Source organism: Procambarus clarkii, chromosome 32 (genome assembly GCF_040958095.1).
Source record: "Procambarus clarkii isolate CNS0578487 chromosome 32, FALCON_Pclarkii_2.0, whole genome shotgun sequence".
Lineage (NCBI taxonomy): Eukaryota > Metazoa > Arthropoda > Malacostraca > Decapoda > Cambaridae > Procambarus > Procambarus clarkii.
The window spans coordinates 30,643,014-30,660,665 of record NC_091181.1 but is presented as its reverse complement, the minus strand read 5'-3'; the positions used below and the strand labels follow the sequence as shown (position 1 = coordinate 30,660,665).

Below are 17,652 nucleotides of genomic sequence, written 5' to 3'. Positions count from 1 at the left end.
ACCTAGATCTAATTCAACTTCCTCTTTGTTACACGCTAATCTGGCTGCAATGTCTGTGTCATTATGATGGGGTATATTTATGAGATGATAGCCATACAAAGATTTGGCCACAAGACCAACACACACTGCACGCTGTTGGGGGGACCTCGTGGCTGAGTGGACATCGCTCGGGGGTAGTATGTTGTGTCGTGGGGACAACAAGATAATGATACATATTAACACGACCAAGATAATGATACATATTAACACGACCAAGATAATGATACATATTAACACGACCAAGATAATGATACATATTAACACGACCAAGATAATGATACATATTAACACGACCAAGATAATGATACATATTAACACGACCAAGATAATGATACATATTAACACGACCAAGATAATGATACATATTAACACGACCAAGATAATGATACATATTAACACGACCAAAATAATGATACATATTAACACGACCAAGATAATGATACATATTAACACGACCAAGATAATGATACATAGTCTCTGGAAAGGGAATTTATCCGTCGTTCTACATAGTCGGGTCGTTCGAATATGTCGAATTTGGAGCTCAGAGTTTGAGCACGGGAGCACTACGAGGCTGCTCATAACAATATTAACCATGGGTTGTGAAGTTTCGAAACTCGTGAAGTATTTAATGTAAACAAAGCTGACACGATTGACGAAAGATGTACAGGTTTCGTTGCGTGAATGTTTCATGACGCGTGACCATCTTCAGCAGCCGCTGGTGTCATGGAGGCGGCGCGGCTTTGGCTTGCATACCCACGATAATATGGTCACGAAGGCGTGAAATGCCTTCGTGGAATTTCCACTCCTCCAGCAGCAGCAGCAGCAGCAGCAGCAGCAGCAGGAGCAGGGAGCAGGAGTAGATGCCATAGAACCTTGACCTCTTGTCCGGTGAGGGTGGTGTGAGGGGGGTCACCTACACTATTGCGTGTCCAGACTGTACCATTATCACCACCACCATATCTTGTGACTAGTGATAGCGTGTCCCAGATAAGCGAGAGATAGTGAGATTACACTAACTGTGGCAGCTGTGACGTACTCAACTGTGTGTGTGTGTGTGTGTGTGTGTGTGTGTGTGTGTGTGTGTGTGTGAGGAGCAATAGCCCCTAACACAGTTCAGTATTTTAGCGTGACTCTTGTTGTTCACCGTGAACAACCTGTGAAGCAATAGTACAGGGAACAACTGTCGTGGGTCACCATTGCTTATATTTGTAACCCGGATACGTCCAAGGTCTCTGCTGTAATGTCTTCTTCTTCGAATTGAGTTCAGTTCGGTAATTTGCACATTATACTCCCATGTGGAGTATAATGATCATTGTCCTATTAAAACTACCCCCATTAACGGTACCTGGCTGAAATACCCCAAGTACTGTGATACGTTCAACATAGATGAAATAACCCCCAAGTATCTCAGCCAGGTACAGATACTGAGGTTAGGTTACAACCTTTCAGCTGTTCCACCTCACTTTGTACCCGTACACTCCATCCAAGACGGAGGCTCCACCCACAAGCCCTACACCAGGTATCAACCTATCGTTTCCCCAGACCTTGTAGCATCATCTGAAATCTTAGGCTGGCTGTCTTAGTTTCTAGACTCTATACGAGAGCAGCTCTCTAGGGAGCTCCAGTCTAAATTATCGCCACTTGTATCCTCGTGCAACTGTGGTGCCTCATCGCTGTGTATCTATTTTGTATTTATATTTTGAATTATCAAAATCTATCAAAATAGAACTACCTATTTTGAACTAATCCATTACGGTATCGCGCATAGTGTAGGCCTATGTAATGTCCTAAAAAATCCTTGTTGAACATGCCACTATTAAGAGACTGTGGATTGGTACCTATTGATTATCCTTAAGAATAGTATCTGGTTTCTTCTAGCTTGTCAAGCGTTGTCTTGGCATCCTGGAACCTATTGTTCAATCAATTGTTATTATTATAAACAGCCTCCTGGTGCTTCGGAGTTCATTAACTGTTTAATAATTGTAAACAAAGCTGCCAAAGACTGAGAAAAGATGTTCAGGTTCGTAAGTGTTTGCGTAACTGCTTCGTGAATCTAGCCCCTGGTGGATAGCATACAGGAAGTGTAGGTAGACTAGGAAATCTTGTGTATAAATCTATCCAGTCTCTTAGTGCTATCATTTATTTATCGCTAATCACTTACTTTATCAAAGCAAATTACTAACCTATCCGTTGTAAGGAGTCCTGAATATTTATCTGTCCGTTGTAGAGAGGCTTGAATAGTATCTGACATAAGAAGTTCAAATAATTTTGAGTTGTGTTGGAACCATTAGTCTGCGTGTGAAGGTTTCAAGACACGGTTGTGTCTTCTATTTGAGAAGTTCGGTGATGAATGTTGAACACATTAACATTCCAGTTTGGCAGCCGGATGCCAAAGCTTCTGGACACTTTCCTTTTTAAGACTACTCATAGCCCAGACGATAGAGCATCGGCCACACACGCCTTGGGGTCCACAGGTTCGAGACCCACACAGCGCAGGTGAATGGAATTGGAACACATTGATGATGATGGTGAGTGTGGAGTACATTGATGGAGAGTGTGGAGTGGGGTATAACGCAGGCAGTGATTACTATGCTCGGGACGACTCTGGGACAGGCAGCCAGCAGCATTCATGGAGCATGTATGCTCCAGCAGGCTCTGGTCCTGGTGGCCTTGGGGGGAGCCACGCTCCTGCCTGCATCCCTGATGTGTTGTTGTGTGTGTCTCGCACATCTCAAGTCCGCGGCCACCACACATCAAACATTTTTTTTTTTTTTTTACATCCGTTTACGAAACCTGTACATCTTTCAACAATCATGTCAGCTTTGTTTATATATATTTAGCATTTTACGAGTTTAGAAACTTCATAACTCAAGGTTGTTTATGTTGTAAACAGCATCGCAGTGCTTCAGCGCTTATAAACTGTTTAATAGTTTGTATCTAAACAAAGCCGCCATCATTGTGGAAAGATAGACAGGTTTCGTAGGTGGGGGGGGGGGGGGAAAGTAAATAAATGGTTGATGACTCGTGGCCCCTGAAGGAGTAAGTAGCATGCTAATGCTATCTGGGACTATCTCGGTCATTACTTCAGTGCTGACCGAACAATGATGTCATCATAGCCTCCTTCACAGTAAACAGGTCACGGGGGACTTTGTACTTGTCCACAGCTTGTACTAGAGAGTACCGCTACTCACCACCCTCACCAGGTACTGTTGCTCCTGCACCGGTACTTGTCTTGTAGTAGTAGTAGGCATCCATCAGTCTCAGGAGACTATGGAGTTGCGCTCTGGTGTCGGCCTGGTCTGGAGAGGCCGGTGTTGGGTTTTTCTTGATTTTCAAATATTGATCGACTTATTGGAAAGTTACTGTGCAAGTTGATGTGCCCAATATCTTATCGACTGGCACATTTGGAGTGGCCTCACCAGGGCGCAAAGCCAGGGTAGGTGGATTCGGGGGAGAAGCTGTTACCCAGGCAGCAGGTCCCCTAAGCTCCTGGGCCACCGTAACTGCGCCACGTTGCCATTGAGAAATACCTTCGAACTAGTATCTGTAGATTACGGTTTTTTTTGGTTGCCCAAATGCCTCCTGGCTCGCTCTCTTCACTCTTGCAGTGACCCAAGAGTGACGAGAAGTGAGCAAGCTCCAGCTCTTGATGCCCCGCCTACAAACTTTGTTGTTACCTGTTGCGTTATAATTCAACTTTTCTGTCGGTTGAATTCGTTGTCAAATCTGGGATTACAATTATGGCTGGAGGTGGCTTCCACACCTTCATCTTTTAGTGCATTCCTGAGACACTCTTGTGTGTCCGAGCAGTAAAATAGGTACCTGGGTGTTAGTCAGCTGTCACGGGCTGCTTCCTGGGGGTGGAGGCCTGGTCGAGGACCGGGCCGCGGGGACACTAAAGCCCGAAATCATCTCAAGATAACCTCCGTAACATCTAGCTGTGTACTCGCCTAGATGTCCTTGCCGGGTCAAGCTTGCCTCGTAGCCCCGCCTTTTGAACCTTCATTGTTGAATGCAATAACTTGGGATAGAGTTATTGTTTTTTACGCTTTTTTTTTTTACCATATTTACATTTAGCAGCGTTTATTGAGTTGCCTTCAGCTGCTGGTGCGTCTTAACCCGCTCCTCTGCCTCGTGTCTCCAACGCTAGAGAAGGTCTTTATATATTTCTGTGGCTCTGTTGTGCCTCAAGTTAATTAACTGTTGTGCCTCTCCTGGCTTTGTTGTTTCTTGCTTTGAACCATGCTTGTTTACTCTGGCTGTTGCACCTGGTCTTGTGTCGTTTAGGCTCCCCCTCCCCCCCCCAATACCACTTGCTGATCTCCACTTCTTCGGCGTGTTAAGGTCCAGTTACCTCACGTCTCTCCTCGTAGCTCAAACACGTCACCTCCCACAACAAGGCGAGGGGTCGTTCCTGTGTGTGTGTGTGTGTGTGTGTGTGTGTGTGTGTGTGTGTGTGTGTGTGTGTGTGTGTGTGTGTGTGTGTGTGTGTGTGTGTGTGTAGGGGGAAGGGGGGTGCGTGAGGCATGTTTGTGTTATAACCACGGTTGTTTACGACCTGTATTGTGAAGTTCCTTCTCCTACCCCCCCCCCCCCCCTCCTACTCCCATTCTCTCTCTCTCTCTCTCCTTCCTCTCTCTCTCTCCTTCCTCTCTCTCTCCTTCCTATTTTCTCTCTCCTTCTCTCAGCACTGTCAGAGCCCTCACTGTAGGCCAGGCAGGAGTGGCTAAGGTGCCGGCATCACTCCCCCCGGGAGTTAGTCTTCTCGCAGAAGGAACTTAATTGGCAATTCGTGTTTTAACGAGTGTTTGAATAACGATGATGTCAGAGTAAGCCGACACTTGCTGCGCTTGTCTGCTGTTATGTCTGCCTTCCTCTCTGTTGACTTGTCTGCCTTTCTGTCTGTTGACTTGTCTGCCTTTCTGTCTGTTGAATTGTCTGCCTTTCTGTCTGTTGAATTGTCTGCCTTTCTGTCTGTTGAATTGTCTGCCTTTCTGTCTGTTGAATTGTCTGCCTTTCTGTCTGTTGACTTGTCTGCCTTTCTGTCTGTTGACTTGTCTGCCTTTCTGTCTGTTGAATTGTCTGCCTTTCTGTCTGTTGACGTGTCTGCCTTCCTGTCTTACCTGCCCGCAAGTGTGTACAGTGTAGAGGGACTGTCACGGGCCTTAACTGTTAATGAAGCTTGAACGGCCGTGGTGGCCTGCTGTGGTGGGGGTGGCGGCCTGCTGTGGTGGGGGTGGCGGCCTGCTGTGGTGGGGGTGGCGGCCTGCTGTGGCGGTGGTGGCGGCCTGCTGTGGCGGTGGTGGCCTGCCGTGGTAGCCTAGTGTTACAGCAGGTTTTATCAAGGTGGCCATTTTAATACCATAGAGGTTAATACGGAGTTTACCGAGATCACGTGAGATAGGGTAGCGATAACATACCTTGTACAGGCTTATCAGGCCGGCCCGCCCCGCTTACCTGCGTCTAGTTTTACCCGGGAATGTTCGCTGTGTGTGTGTGTCGTCGGGGGCCCCGTGTCGTGTGGGCTGTCGTCGCCTTCTAGTGTCGTGTTGAAGAGCGCTGGTGGGCTACTCGTGTTCCAGGTGTGCCCGTACTACCTTGCTGGACTACGTGGGAGGGATGTAGTGCGTGCATGTGTGTGTGTGTGTGTGGACGTGTTTGTGTGAGCGGTAGTGGAGGGAGCTATCAGGGCAGAGTCGAGCTGGAGATTACCGTGGAGTGCTGAGTGCTTGGACATACGCCTCGTCTGGGCAAGTGTTGCGCTGCTCGTCCTTCAAGGTGGTGGTGGTGCTCGTGCCCCCCTCGCCTCCTGCACCTCGGGATAGTGTACGTACTGTGTGATCGTTGCTGCGTGCTGCTGGCCATCATGGAGCAACCCGTCGGCCTACACTGACCCGAGGAGACGGCCTCGACGCTCACCGTAGGTATGTCCGCCAACGACAGCCACACTTGTAGTAGATGTCCGCGTCTTGGGGAAGGTTGGGAAGATTGCCCTGTCGTGTAACTTATTTTTCCAACGGACTTTTTAGGGGAGTAGGTTTGTATCTTCAGTTGCATGTTTGTGGTGATAGTGGTGAAAGATGAAGGGGGGAGGGGCGGGAGGGGGGCGTGTGATGGCATAATGTGGAATGTATTGTCTGAGGGAAGTTGGTTGGTTGCCTGCGTCGCCGCCGCCGCCGCCTGCAGTCTCCCGGCGTGTGTGTGTGGGTGTACACTTGGCTATATTTGACTTTGGACGAGTACATCATACTGGTAAATACAGCAGGGGGGGGGGGGGGCGAGATGGGGGTGTGGCGGCCATACTAAACTACTGTGTTGTTTTCCAGCAGTGACGAGGCTGGAGGTACCGTCACTCCGTGATCATAGTACCTGTAACTCTTCCGGGGATCGAGTTTTAGCTCTTGGGCCTCGTGCATCAGCTTTCTGTTGACTGCTGTTTGCTCTCTTATCTCTTGGGTTCAGTTAACACTGCCACAACGAATGTACACTTCAGGAAAAAATTATGCACGTTCCTAGAAGTGTTGAACCTGCCGGGCTTTAGTAGATGTACAAATCCACAAGGGCCGTGACGAGGATTCGAACCTGCGTCCGGGAGCATCCCAGACACTGCCTTAATCGACTGAGTGTCTGGGATGCTCCCGGACGCGAGTTCGAATCCTCGTCACGGCCCTTATGGATTTGTTCATCTGATGCATCACGTTAGTGTGATCTGTGTGTGTGATTTAGTAGATGTTGGCCTGCGGGCCGCTCCAAGCAACAGCCTGTTGGACCAAGTCATCCCAAGTCAAGCCTGGCCCCGGGCCAGACTCGGGGAGTGGAACAACTCCTAGAATCCACTCCAGGTACGATACAGTTAAACGTTTTGATTGACTACAGAAGAATTTATGGTAGGGAAGTTAAGATTGAGTTGAGAGACGCGGCCGAGAGGTCAAGGACACAGGTGAGAGATGTTGACCCGAAGTGAAGGAATTATCAAGGGAAAGCGCCAAGCCATTATGGCTATATAGCACATGGAAGGGTCAGGATAAGGATCTGGGATGGGACGGGGGGAAGGAATGGTGTCTAACCACTTGGACGGTCGGGAATTGAACGCCGACCTGCATGAAGCAAGACCGTCGCTCTACCGTCCAGCCCAAGTGGTTGACCATGCTGACCCGTAGTGAACGGCCTGACCTCCGGGAGGAACCACCAGTATACCCCTTTATCTAATATTAATTTTAGAATACGGATAAAGCAAGCTTAAAAACTAAACTTAAATATTCCTAGGCCTAATATAGTACATATAATATATTAGGCCCAAGGTATATAGCGGGTATTAGGCCTAGGATTTCGTGGTACAGAGACTCCCCGGCTTGGTGCCTTCTTTTGATAAATATTTACTAGGCCTACGATGGCTTGCACAGGTTAGGTTAGGTCTTGTAATTGTCGCGGTTAAAAAAAAAAGTTTGCAGTTTGGCCAAATTCAATAACTCACAAGTGAACTTTGTGGCGCATCACTACAAATTGGTACTCTCCACTAGATACTTACTGAGTACTTACATTTCATGACTGGAGAGTGGCAGTTCATATGCAAATGGGATGCCTCTCGTATGCAAATGGGAGAATTTGGTGAGGCTTCAAGATGCAAAAATCAATAATAAAGTTGTCGAAATAGCCATGTGATACGCTTGCCTGGTGTCTGGAGGGACGTTTATAAGGAATTAAAATGTGGTGGAAGTGTAGAAGCTGTAGGTGGCGAGTGTGGGCCGTGGTCCCTCAGGTTAAGTGAATGGGTGACGAAAGGCTGATGAACGTGTGTGAATTTGAGGATGGAATTTGTGGTGGAAGAGCGGGAAGATGAACGACCGTGGCGCTGGGAGGTGCTGTGTGCGGCACAGCGCTGGGAGGGTGCTGTGAGCGATGAGGGAGCAAGTATTTGTTCAGTGTATATAACAGGTGAGGAGCAGCAGTGTGCAGGTGCAAGTTACAGCCCCGCTCCTGTGCCAGGTAAATCTACAACGGGCTCACCATAGCCCGTGCTACTTGCAACTGGTTTGTTCCCAGTAGTGAATCTTAAACAGCAGCAGCAGCAGCAGTGTACACCTGGTCATGTGCAGCGGTCGGGTGCTGCTCTCCTCAAGTGAGCTACAGCTGGATTTCTGTGATTTTTGTCGTGTAAAAGATGCAGTGAATGGAAGAATATTTTATTCACAAAAATATCTTCAACAACTCCACCCTGATGCCTCCTCCTGCTCCTGGCTCCGTGATGTTACGTAACGCAGTAATGATGACAGAGTTGATTTGATCTGTTCTAAACACCCCAACCTTATACTGAAAATATGGGATGTGTGGACGGTTGGGAGTCTAATGTTCATCCACGCTGTTGTGACTTGGTGTCTGCATATACATTCTTGCCGCTCAACTTCACATCCTCCCCCACCCCCCTCGTTATTCTCACACTTGTTTTTTTTTCAAATGTGTCTACGATTCTTATTTTCCACCGCGGAGCCTCGGTTGTGTCCGTCCTGGGGTGAATACTTGACACTGTCAGGTCTGTACCCCACACTGTCAGGTCTGTACACCACACTGTCAGGTCTGTACACCACACTGTCAGGTCTGTACACCACACTGTCAGGTCTGTACACCACACTGTCAGGTCTGTACACCACACTGTCAGGTCTGTACACCACACTGTCAGGTCCTCTACACCACACTGCCTCCAAGGCTCTCATTACCCGTCATATTTTACTCACTGTTCCGTACTTTTAGTTCCATCCCTTTATCCTGGACTTCCCAACACCCACACGCATGCTTGACCTTCAGACCTGATCGAGCTCTGAGGAGGTGTACCTCCACTTCTCTCTGTGTAGACTCGGAGTTTACTTCTGAAGAGCCTTCGACGGCCAGAAAATACCATAGTCCCTCATCTAGTTCCTCATCTAGGTAGGCCGTTTTCTCCTGTTCGCTCGAGCCGGTGTTGGGTTTTTCTTGGTTTTAAAAAATTGATCGACTTGATTGGAAAAGTTGATGTGCCCAATATCTTATCGACTGGCACATTTATCACATGCCTGTTTTATCGCGCGATGTATTGTGGCTGTTATCGGTGGCTGTTGTGTAGTTAGTCACGGCTGTAATTTGTGGAATATCTACGAGTTTGATAAGCTAATGACTGCCTGTAATCCTGTGGAGTGATAACAGCATTCCAGAGATTACAGAGAGCTAGGGATGAATGGGCGCGATGTTGGAACACTGTTGGGGTGACTGTTGAACACGCTTCCGTCACAGGGGGCACAGGGCACACACACAGGCACCAGGGACACACACACAGGCACCAGGGACACACACACAGGCACCAGGGACACACACACAGGCACCAGGGACACACACACAGGCACCAGGGACACACACACAGGCACCAGGGACACACACACAGGCACCAGGGACACACACACAGGCACCAGGGACACACACACAGGCACCAGGGACACACACACAGGCACCAGGGACACACACACAGGCACCAGGGCACACACACAGGCACCAGGGCACACAACGCACCAGGGCACACTGGTGGAAATGAGTACCGAAATGCGGCGTACAGACATTCAGGTGACTACCTGACCTCCAGGTCGGTAGTCTGATCAACCAGGCTGTTGAATGCAGCTGCTCGCAGCCTGACGTATGAATAACAGCCTGGTTGATCAGGTATCCTTGGGACGTGTTAATGAAGTTCTCTTTTGAACACTGGGAAGTCAGCCAGTTATGCCCCTTATGTGTCGGTAAGTCTTAGGCCTTAATGTTGCTAGACTCGTCTCCCTCAGCGTACCTTATACACCTCTGCACTTCAACAGTTAGCGAGTACTCACAGTCTAGTCTCAAGTCTGAACTTGAACTGTGTTCGAAATGCTATGCGTCTTAGTGGCTTCAGCGTGAATGTAAAAATACCAGTCCTATGTTTTGAAATTGAAATAAGTTATTGAGGTAAAATACACACAAAGGGATGAGGTAGCTCAAGCTATTCTCACCCCGTTCAGTACATCGTGTTAATACATACATATACACACATCACAAGCAATAAACATATTACCGAACAGTCTGAGAGAGAAACATCTACATTTCCTAGTCCTATGTAATCTCGCCAACCCATTGTACTTTCTTGCAAATAAATTATTATTATTATTATTATTATTGAACAAATCCACAAGGGCCGTATCGAGGATTCGAACCTGCGTCTGGGAGCATCCCAGACATTATTATTATTACTACAACAAGGATATTTTGCACCTCCTGCGATACCCGTTTTCTCTTGGCACTGGTTTAGGTTCGTATTTTCTACCCGTTTTACCCACCTTATTTCTATGAGGTAGAGATCCAGTTTATAAGATCCAGGTTAATGAGCTTATTCACTTTTAATTTGCTAAATTGTCGTCCTCTTGGATTGGACACTGGCTGCACAGGTCTATTGACCATACTTGTCTGAAATTTGATTAGCTTGTGACCCGAGTTCATGTATTTGTGATCATTATATACTCAATCAGTTCATTGTAGAACATAATGTGTAGGGTGTTTGTGTTTCAAACTGCTTCTACTATTTACTGGGTTAAGGCAAATCTGTACCGCATCTATAAGAGATCATTTGTGTGACTATTCGTTTAGACAGCTTCCTGGGGGAGTCTCTCTGCTATAAATGCATTCACCACATTTTTCCATATTAATTTTGTAGTAAGTTGAAGTCCTCAAGCAATATGATTTGTTAGGTTTTCTAAGCAGTGTTCTATTTTCCTTACTTGGTCTTCAAACTGCTGAGGATTTGCCTCTGGTGACTTTATACAAAGGGTAATAACTACATGTATGATTTCCGTTTTAATCATCGGCATTCCGTTTTAATCATCGGCATTCCCAGCATATCATTTGTGCTGTTCAGCAGCTCCGTTATCTTGAGGTTATCTTGAGATGATTTCGGGGCTTTTTAGTGTCCCCGCGGCCCGGTCCTCGACCAGAGCTCCACCCCCAGGAAGCAGCCCGTGACAGCTGACTAACTCCCAGGTACCTATTTACTGCTAGGTAACAGGGGCATTCAGGGCGAAAGGAACTTTGCCCATTTGTTTCTGCCTCGTGCGGGAATCGAACCCGCGCCACAGAATTACGAGTCCTGCGCGCTATCCACCAGGCTACGAGGCCCCCTTATCCGTGGAGATAAGCGTGTCTTTGATGTACAAGCTGGCCCCACCTTGTACTTCCTGCCAAGTCTGAGAAGATTGTACTCCGGTAACACACCGAAATCACAATTGCTTGATGCATCGAATGAACAAATCCACAAGGGCCGTGACGAGGATTCGAACCTGCGTCCGAGAGCATCCCAGACACTGCCTTAATCGACTGAGCTACGACATGGTCAAAACGCCTAGGATGCTCTCTGACGCAGGTTCGAATCCTCGTCACGGCCCTTGTGGATTTGTTCATTGTACTCCGGTATCTTGTTGACCAGACCACACACTAGAAGGTGAAGGGACGACGACGTTTCGATCCGTCCTGGACCATTCTCAAGTCGATTTGAGACACTCGACATTCATTCTTCAGCCACGTTATTGTGACTCATCGCCTGCGTACTCCGGTATCTATATTTCATTGTCAAATTAAGCCTTTGAGTTTAATTTAAGGCTGCTGGAGCTCGTGTAATGAGCACCATCAGGCCGTCCTCGTAAACAAAGGCCACATGTGATGTCATGCCCCCGCCAAACCCCCTGTTTATGAATGAAAACCGGTTTACACACGACTCGCATCTCGAACAAGTGCTTCGCTGACAACTTTTGTTCGAACTATAACGCTGTAAATGCTTCGCCCACGTACCACGAATACATATAATCGCCAACAGAACATAAACACCTCACCTAACCAATTCCTAAATATGCACAGTATGCTAATATATAATAAGTAATATTAATTTATATTTGAGAAAATTACTTCTTTGAATGAACATCATGTTAAAAATTTATGAGTGCGTGTGGTTGACCGCTGGATGGAATGGACTTAGTCTGAAAACGGGTTGATTTACAGTTTACAGAAAACAAACACACACACACACACACACACACACACACACACACACACACACACACACACACACACACACACACACACACACACACACACACACACACCCTCAATCACTATTCGAAGACCTCGTCAAGCTCTTCTGGGGGGTGGGGGGGGGGGTGCGTGCCCAAGATACAGCACGCATTTCCTCTCTGGGTTGCATATATATATAAAGTTATTTACACAAAATCAAGGCAATACAAATTCGCTATATTGAAGCAGCTGAATGTTATTAAATATATTTTTTGAAACTTTGAACACATTGAAAATAAAGTGGGTGTATTGGAGACGAGGAGCCGTGTGTTTGTGTGTAGTCTGTGATGGGGCATGGCGCGCCTCTATACTGCTGGTGCAGAGTGCTCGCTCCGTGATGCTGGGGCCTTCACAGTCATGTGACATGTTTATATGCAGTGAAAGTAAGGTCTTATGCTGTTCACGTCTTGCTGGTTGCCACCTGACTTGTTAGTGTGTTGGGCACGACTGTTAGACAACCGGAGCACCAGTCTACTGGGCGGTGGGCACCGGAGCACCAGTCTACTGGGCGGTGGGCACCGGAGCACCAGTCTACTGGGCGGTGGGCACCGGTCTACACCACACCTGCTTCGAAGGAAGCTTTGCTGACTAGTGTATAGTGTGTTGTGAAGGTGTGGTGTTGTGTGGTGACGGTGGTGGTGCTAACACCGTGATTATAAACTGTTTACCTATTTCAAGGTAATGTTGACGAGCTTCGTAAGGCGTTGCGTGTACAATAAGCAGTGGTGTTATGCTGGGAATTGTGAGTGTAAGCAATATATTGTGTGTTAACGGGGTGTTGAGGTGGGTGGCGTGTGGTAACATAGTGTTGTGTTGACAGTGAACGTGGACGAGAAGCTACGGGAGTCGTGCACACTCGCGGACTACCAGCTGCAGGAGGTTAGTGTGGTGCCCCGCGACTACCACGCCCCTCCGCTCTCCGTCACCGACCTCATCACCATGGCCGCCATCTCCCAGCCCCAGGACACCAAGAGGCGAGGCCTCCTCTCCCTCTTCTCCAGGAAGACCAAATCCGTGAGTACTCGTATTACTTCTGACAGGTTGCTGTTATTGATTCAGCTACTCTGAACAAGTTCCAAGTAGCACGGGCTATGGTGAGCCCGTAGTGGACTTATCTGGCACAGGAGCGGTGTTTTGGCTGGATTCTTCGCTAGTATATATATGGGGGGGTAGGGGTGGTTTAGGGCATTCCCCCCCCCCCCAAGAGTATGTTATACTGAGGTAGTTAAATCATTCACAAGACCGTTTGATAAAGCAAGTTTCCTGATTTTTAACAATGGTATTTATCGTTAGGTTAGTTTGTATTAACAAAAGTTGGGCTGTATGGGCGAAGGTTATGCAGTGCTAAGTTGGGTAAAGTTAGATATGTTTTAAACTGTCTTGTATACGTGTATATGTTACACGTCACTTTCTATACGAAGTGACGTGTAACAATTGGTGCATTTATGATGCTCTTCGTCACCTTGAGGGGCGGGTTCCTGGGGCCTCGTAAGTTAAAAACAATTTGAATGGGAAAATAGGCAGAAATTCCTGACACTGCTCTATATTTTAGGGACCCTCAAATTCTTCTTGATAAGACATCAGTCGTACACTTACTAATATACTTGTGGATGGTGTCCAGTGTAGTGTGTGTGTGTGTGTGTGTGTGTGTGTGTGTGTGTGTGTGTGTGTGTGTGTGTGTGTGTGTGTGTGTGTGTGTGTGTGTGTGTGTGTGTGTGTTCGTTCCTGACTCGCAAGTTCATCATAATATACATTTGTTTCGTCAGCGCCTTAACTTACATGTGAGGGTTCTTGTCAAGTTCACAATGCTAGCAAGCGAGTCGTGCAGGGTGACATCACAGGAAGGCGTGCCTGAGGCACGGGGGTGACATCACAGGAAGGCGTGCCTGAGGCACGGGGGTGACATCACAGGAAGGCGTGCCTGAGGCACGGGGGTGACATCACAGGAAGGCGTGCCTGAGGCACGGGGGTGACATCACAGGAAGGCGTGCCTGAGGCACGGGGGTGACATCACAGGAAGGCGTGCCTGAGGCACGGGGGTGACATCACAGGAAGGCGTGCCTGAGGCACGGGGGTGACATCACAGGAAGGCGTGCCTGAGGCACGGGGGTGACATCACAGGAAGGCGTGCCTGAGGCACGGGGGTGACATCACAGGAAGGCGTGCCTGAGGCACGGGGGTGACATCACAGGAAGGCGTGCCTGAGGCACGGGGGTGACATCACAGGAAGGCGTGCCTGAGGCACGGGGGTGACATCACAGGAAGGCGTGCCTGAGGCACGGGGGTGACATCACAGGAAGGCGTGCCTGAAGCACGGGGGTGACATCACAGGAAGGCGTGCCTGAGGCACGGGGGTGACATCAGGCATTCATGATGTCTTTCAGTTACTCCTTCCATCACAAACTCGTTTTCTAACATAGTTTTACTTGAAGAATTGGGTCTTCAAGGCTGAACTCAGAACCCAATACATAGATGTTCTATACAATACAATACACAATATATGTTCAATATAAATATAATATAATATATAATATATGTATGAACAATAATATAATATATGTATTATTCTACTAATTGTCCATTACGTCAATATATGTACGATGGCGCACACAGTTACCAAGAGTACTATGAACACAGGAGGCCGGGGGTGCGTATGTTAGTATTATGAGAATAACTAGGATAAGGTTACGGGTGGAGGCCCCGCCCACACTATCTCACTCCCCTTCCTCGCCTCCGTCGGGTGCAGGCCCGGCCGGAGCCTCGCCCCGCCGCGCCCCGGCTGCGCCTGGGCCGGGTGTGGAAGCTGGACTCTGGAAGCTTCTCGGGCTGCTCCTGTCTCTCCTTCGTGAGTTTTTTTCCCGCTGTGTGTAGCTGTCTGGGGGCGAATAAGAGTATATAGGCTTGCTGCGAGGGTGGTATTGTCTTCGTGTATCGTGCTAGTACTTGCTAGGACCTCCTCCAGTATCACCCTTTAGTGCTACTAGTGTATTTCTAGGATATTGGCTAGTTAGGTTTTGAAACGCCTGCGGCATTGTGCTTCCTGTAGTACCCAGTGTTTTGCTAGTATTTCCAGTCGTCTACTGCTCTTAGATCAGTTGCCTAAACGTCTCGATATATAATGTTAATAAATATATTGAACAATATGCGGTAAAATAAAACTTTTATCAAAGATTTCTTAACGTATTTTCGGCCGTGTGGCCTTCATCAGTGCAAGACAGAATTTGAGTAGAGGGGGTAGGAGTGGTGGTCACCCTAAGGGGGTGGAAATAGCCTAAGCTACTCTATCCCTTTGAGATGTGTTTCTTTCTTGTCTCAATAAACATACTTGAACTTGGAGGTCACCTGACGCACAGGTGGCCAGCCCCCATGGGAGGGGTCACCACACCATCAGTCAACGAAGATAAATCTCTCTCAATCTCATGAAGAATGAATAATATTTATTTATTTTTTATTTATGTATATACAAGAAGATACATTGGGTTAATGAGAGTACAGAGATTTGACGTTTTACAGTCTTGTAAAGCCACTAGCATGCGCAGCGTTTCCGGCAGAAATTGTCCTTGTATAGATATAAAAGACGCGGGAACTAAGGAAAACTAACCTATTATTTCTTTCTCTCGCTTTTCGTCCTCAACTTTTGGATGAAATATTAAGAATATCAAAAGAGAGAGAGAGAGAGAGTGCGTGAGTTATATAGATAGATATAGATAGATAGAGATATAGATATTATAAATCTATATCATTATCTATATCTATATCACTATAGATAATTATGCCCGAAACGCTTTGCCTAATAGTGGCTTTAGGCATTGTATGTACTAGCTCTACCTATAAGTCAACCAATCTTTGTAAAAATTTATTGTATGTATGTACCTTACCTAAATAAAATATTATTATTATTATTATTATTATTATTATTATTATTATTATTATTATTATTATTATTATTATTATTATTATTATTATATCCCAGCGCATAGGAATTCGTTCCACAGAAAACGAACCAATTGAATGAGGTACTAAGGTAAATTGTCTTCTTTTGATAATTACGAGAAAATCGAGAACAAAAATTAAAACTCGTTACAGAGATACTTACCTTCGTATAACCTGACGTGCAATATTGGCACTTAAAACGAATCTAATTTGTACACGCCAGGGCTAACATTAAGACTATCAGGACATTGGTTAATCAGAGCTATACTCGAGGCTGTTCTCCTTGGGCTGACTCGATAAAATTATGCTCGACTAAACCTTGCAATGAGGAATAAGTCTTGCCCCTTTAAAGTCGATAGCAAGACCTTATAAATTTGGTGTACTCTTCCATGTATTTCACAAGTTTAGTGGGGACTTCGAGATGGGGAATGGGTCTGTAATTCACGTTCCAGCGAAGATTGTATCTTTAACCGTTTACAGTTCAGTTACCAGGAATTTTACCGGAAATTTTTGTAGGAGTTTGCGAGGTATATTTCTCCTGACAGCAATTGGTGCTCCATCGTTGGCCTGGTCAGCTATGTTGACCTGGTATGTTTTGCAGTTGAATATCTTTATCTACTCTCCTTCCTTTTTTTCCAAGGCTGTTAGAGTATTAGGGACTTCGTCTCTGTACAAGTGGCTGAGTTCCATTGTTCTGTGCGGAGTCCAGAAGCTTAGTATTTTGTGTTGTATTATTTTTAGTGACTGGATGACTGTTGAAACTGGTGGGCCTGTTCCACTCGGTGGATTTCTTGGGCTCGAGGCGTATCCATTGCACATTGTGTTAAACTTGCTGCTACTTGCAGACGATGAGTCACAATAACGTGACTGAAGATATGATGACAAACCCCACACACACAATGAAGAAACGACCAAGTTTTTTTTTTTACTTTTCATCTCGTTCTTTTCTTTCATCTTATTCTCACTTTCTTCTTTCTCTTGCATGCTTCTCACTTTGCTTCTCACTATCTTGCCTTATTTTTTCACTTCCACTCTTTCCATTACTAGACTTTATAATGGTCCACAGCGGACCGAAACGTCTTCGTTTCTTCATTTTCTGATGTGTGGTCTTGCCATCATTGTTGCTGATGAGCAGGTGCTGCTGGTGCTGGTGCTCCTGCTGCTGGTGGTGGTGCTGCTGCTGCTGGTGGTGGTGCTGCTGCTGCTGGTGCTGCTTATGCTGCTGGTGGTGGTGTTGGGAAGGTTGTGGTGAAATTTTATTTGTCGATTTTACACTCTCGTGATGGGTCATTGGGTTAACCATGCGGGTCTTGCTTGTTGGAAAGAATTAGATCGTGTGTAAAGTTTCTCCTGTCTCTTGGGGTCCTGTGCCCGAGTCTGTTATTGTCAGTGTGGGTGAGTGACATTGAGGCACACTTACAGTTCGAGGTCTCTTTCATTTACTTCTTCATTCTCTAATTGTAGCGTCTCCTGTGTCTCTTGTACATTTGTGGCTTCCCTTTGGGGGTCTGTAGTGGGTTGTTCGTGTTACAATTTCCTCTGGTTCCGTTATCTTGAGATGATTTCGGGGCT

General features: G+C 46.7%; 1 protein-coding gene across 6 annotated transcripts in view; it reads left to right on the top strand.

Moving 5' to 3' along the window:
* Window positions 1-17,652, top strand: part of LOC123759342 (streptococcal hemagglutinin) — a 186,932-nt gene that overhangs the window by 102,402 nt on the left and 66,878 nt on the right. For 3 of the 6 annotated variants that reach the window (XM_069335103.1, XM_069335102.1, XM_069335104.1), the window contains one exon: window positions 12,968-13,161. In XM_069335103.1, the coding sequence (XP_069191204.1) occupies window positions 12,968-13,161 (194 nt within the window). The other 3 variants (XM_045744261.2, XM_045744258.2, XM_045744257.2) reach the window with 3 other exon arrangements.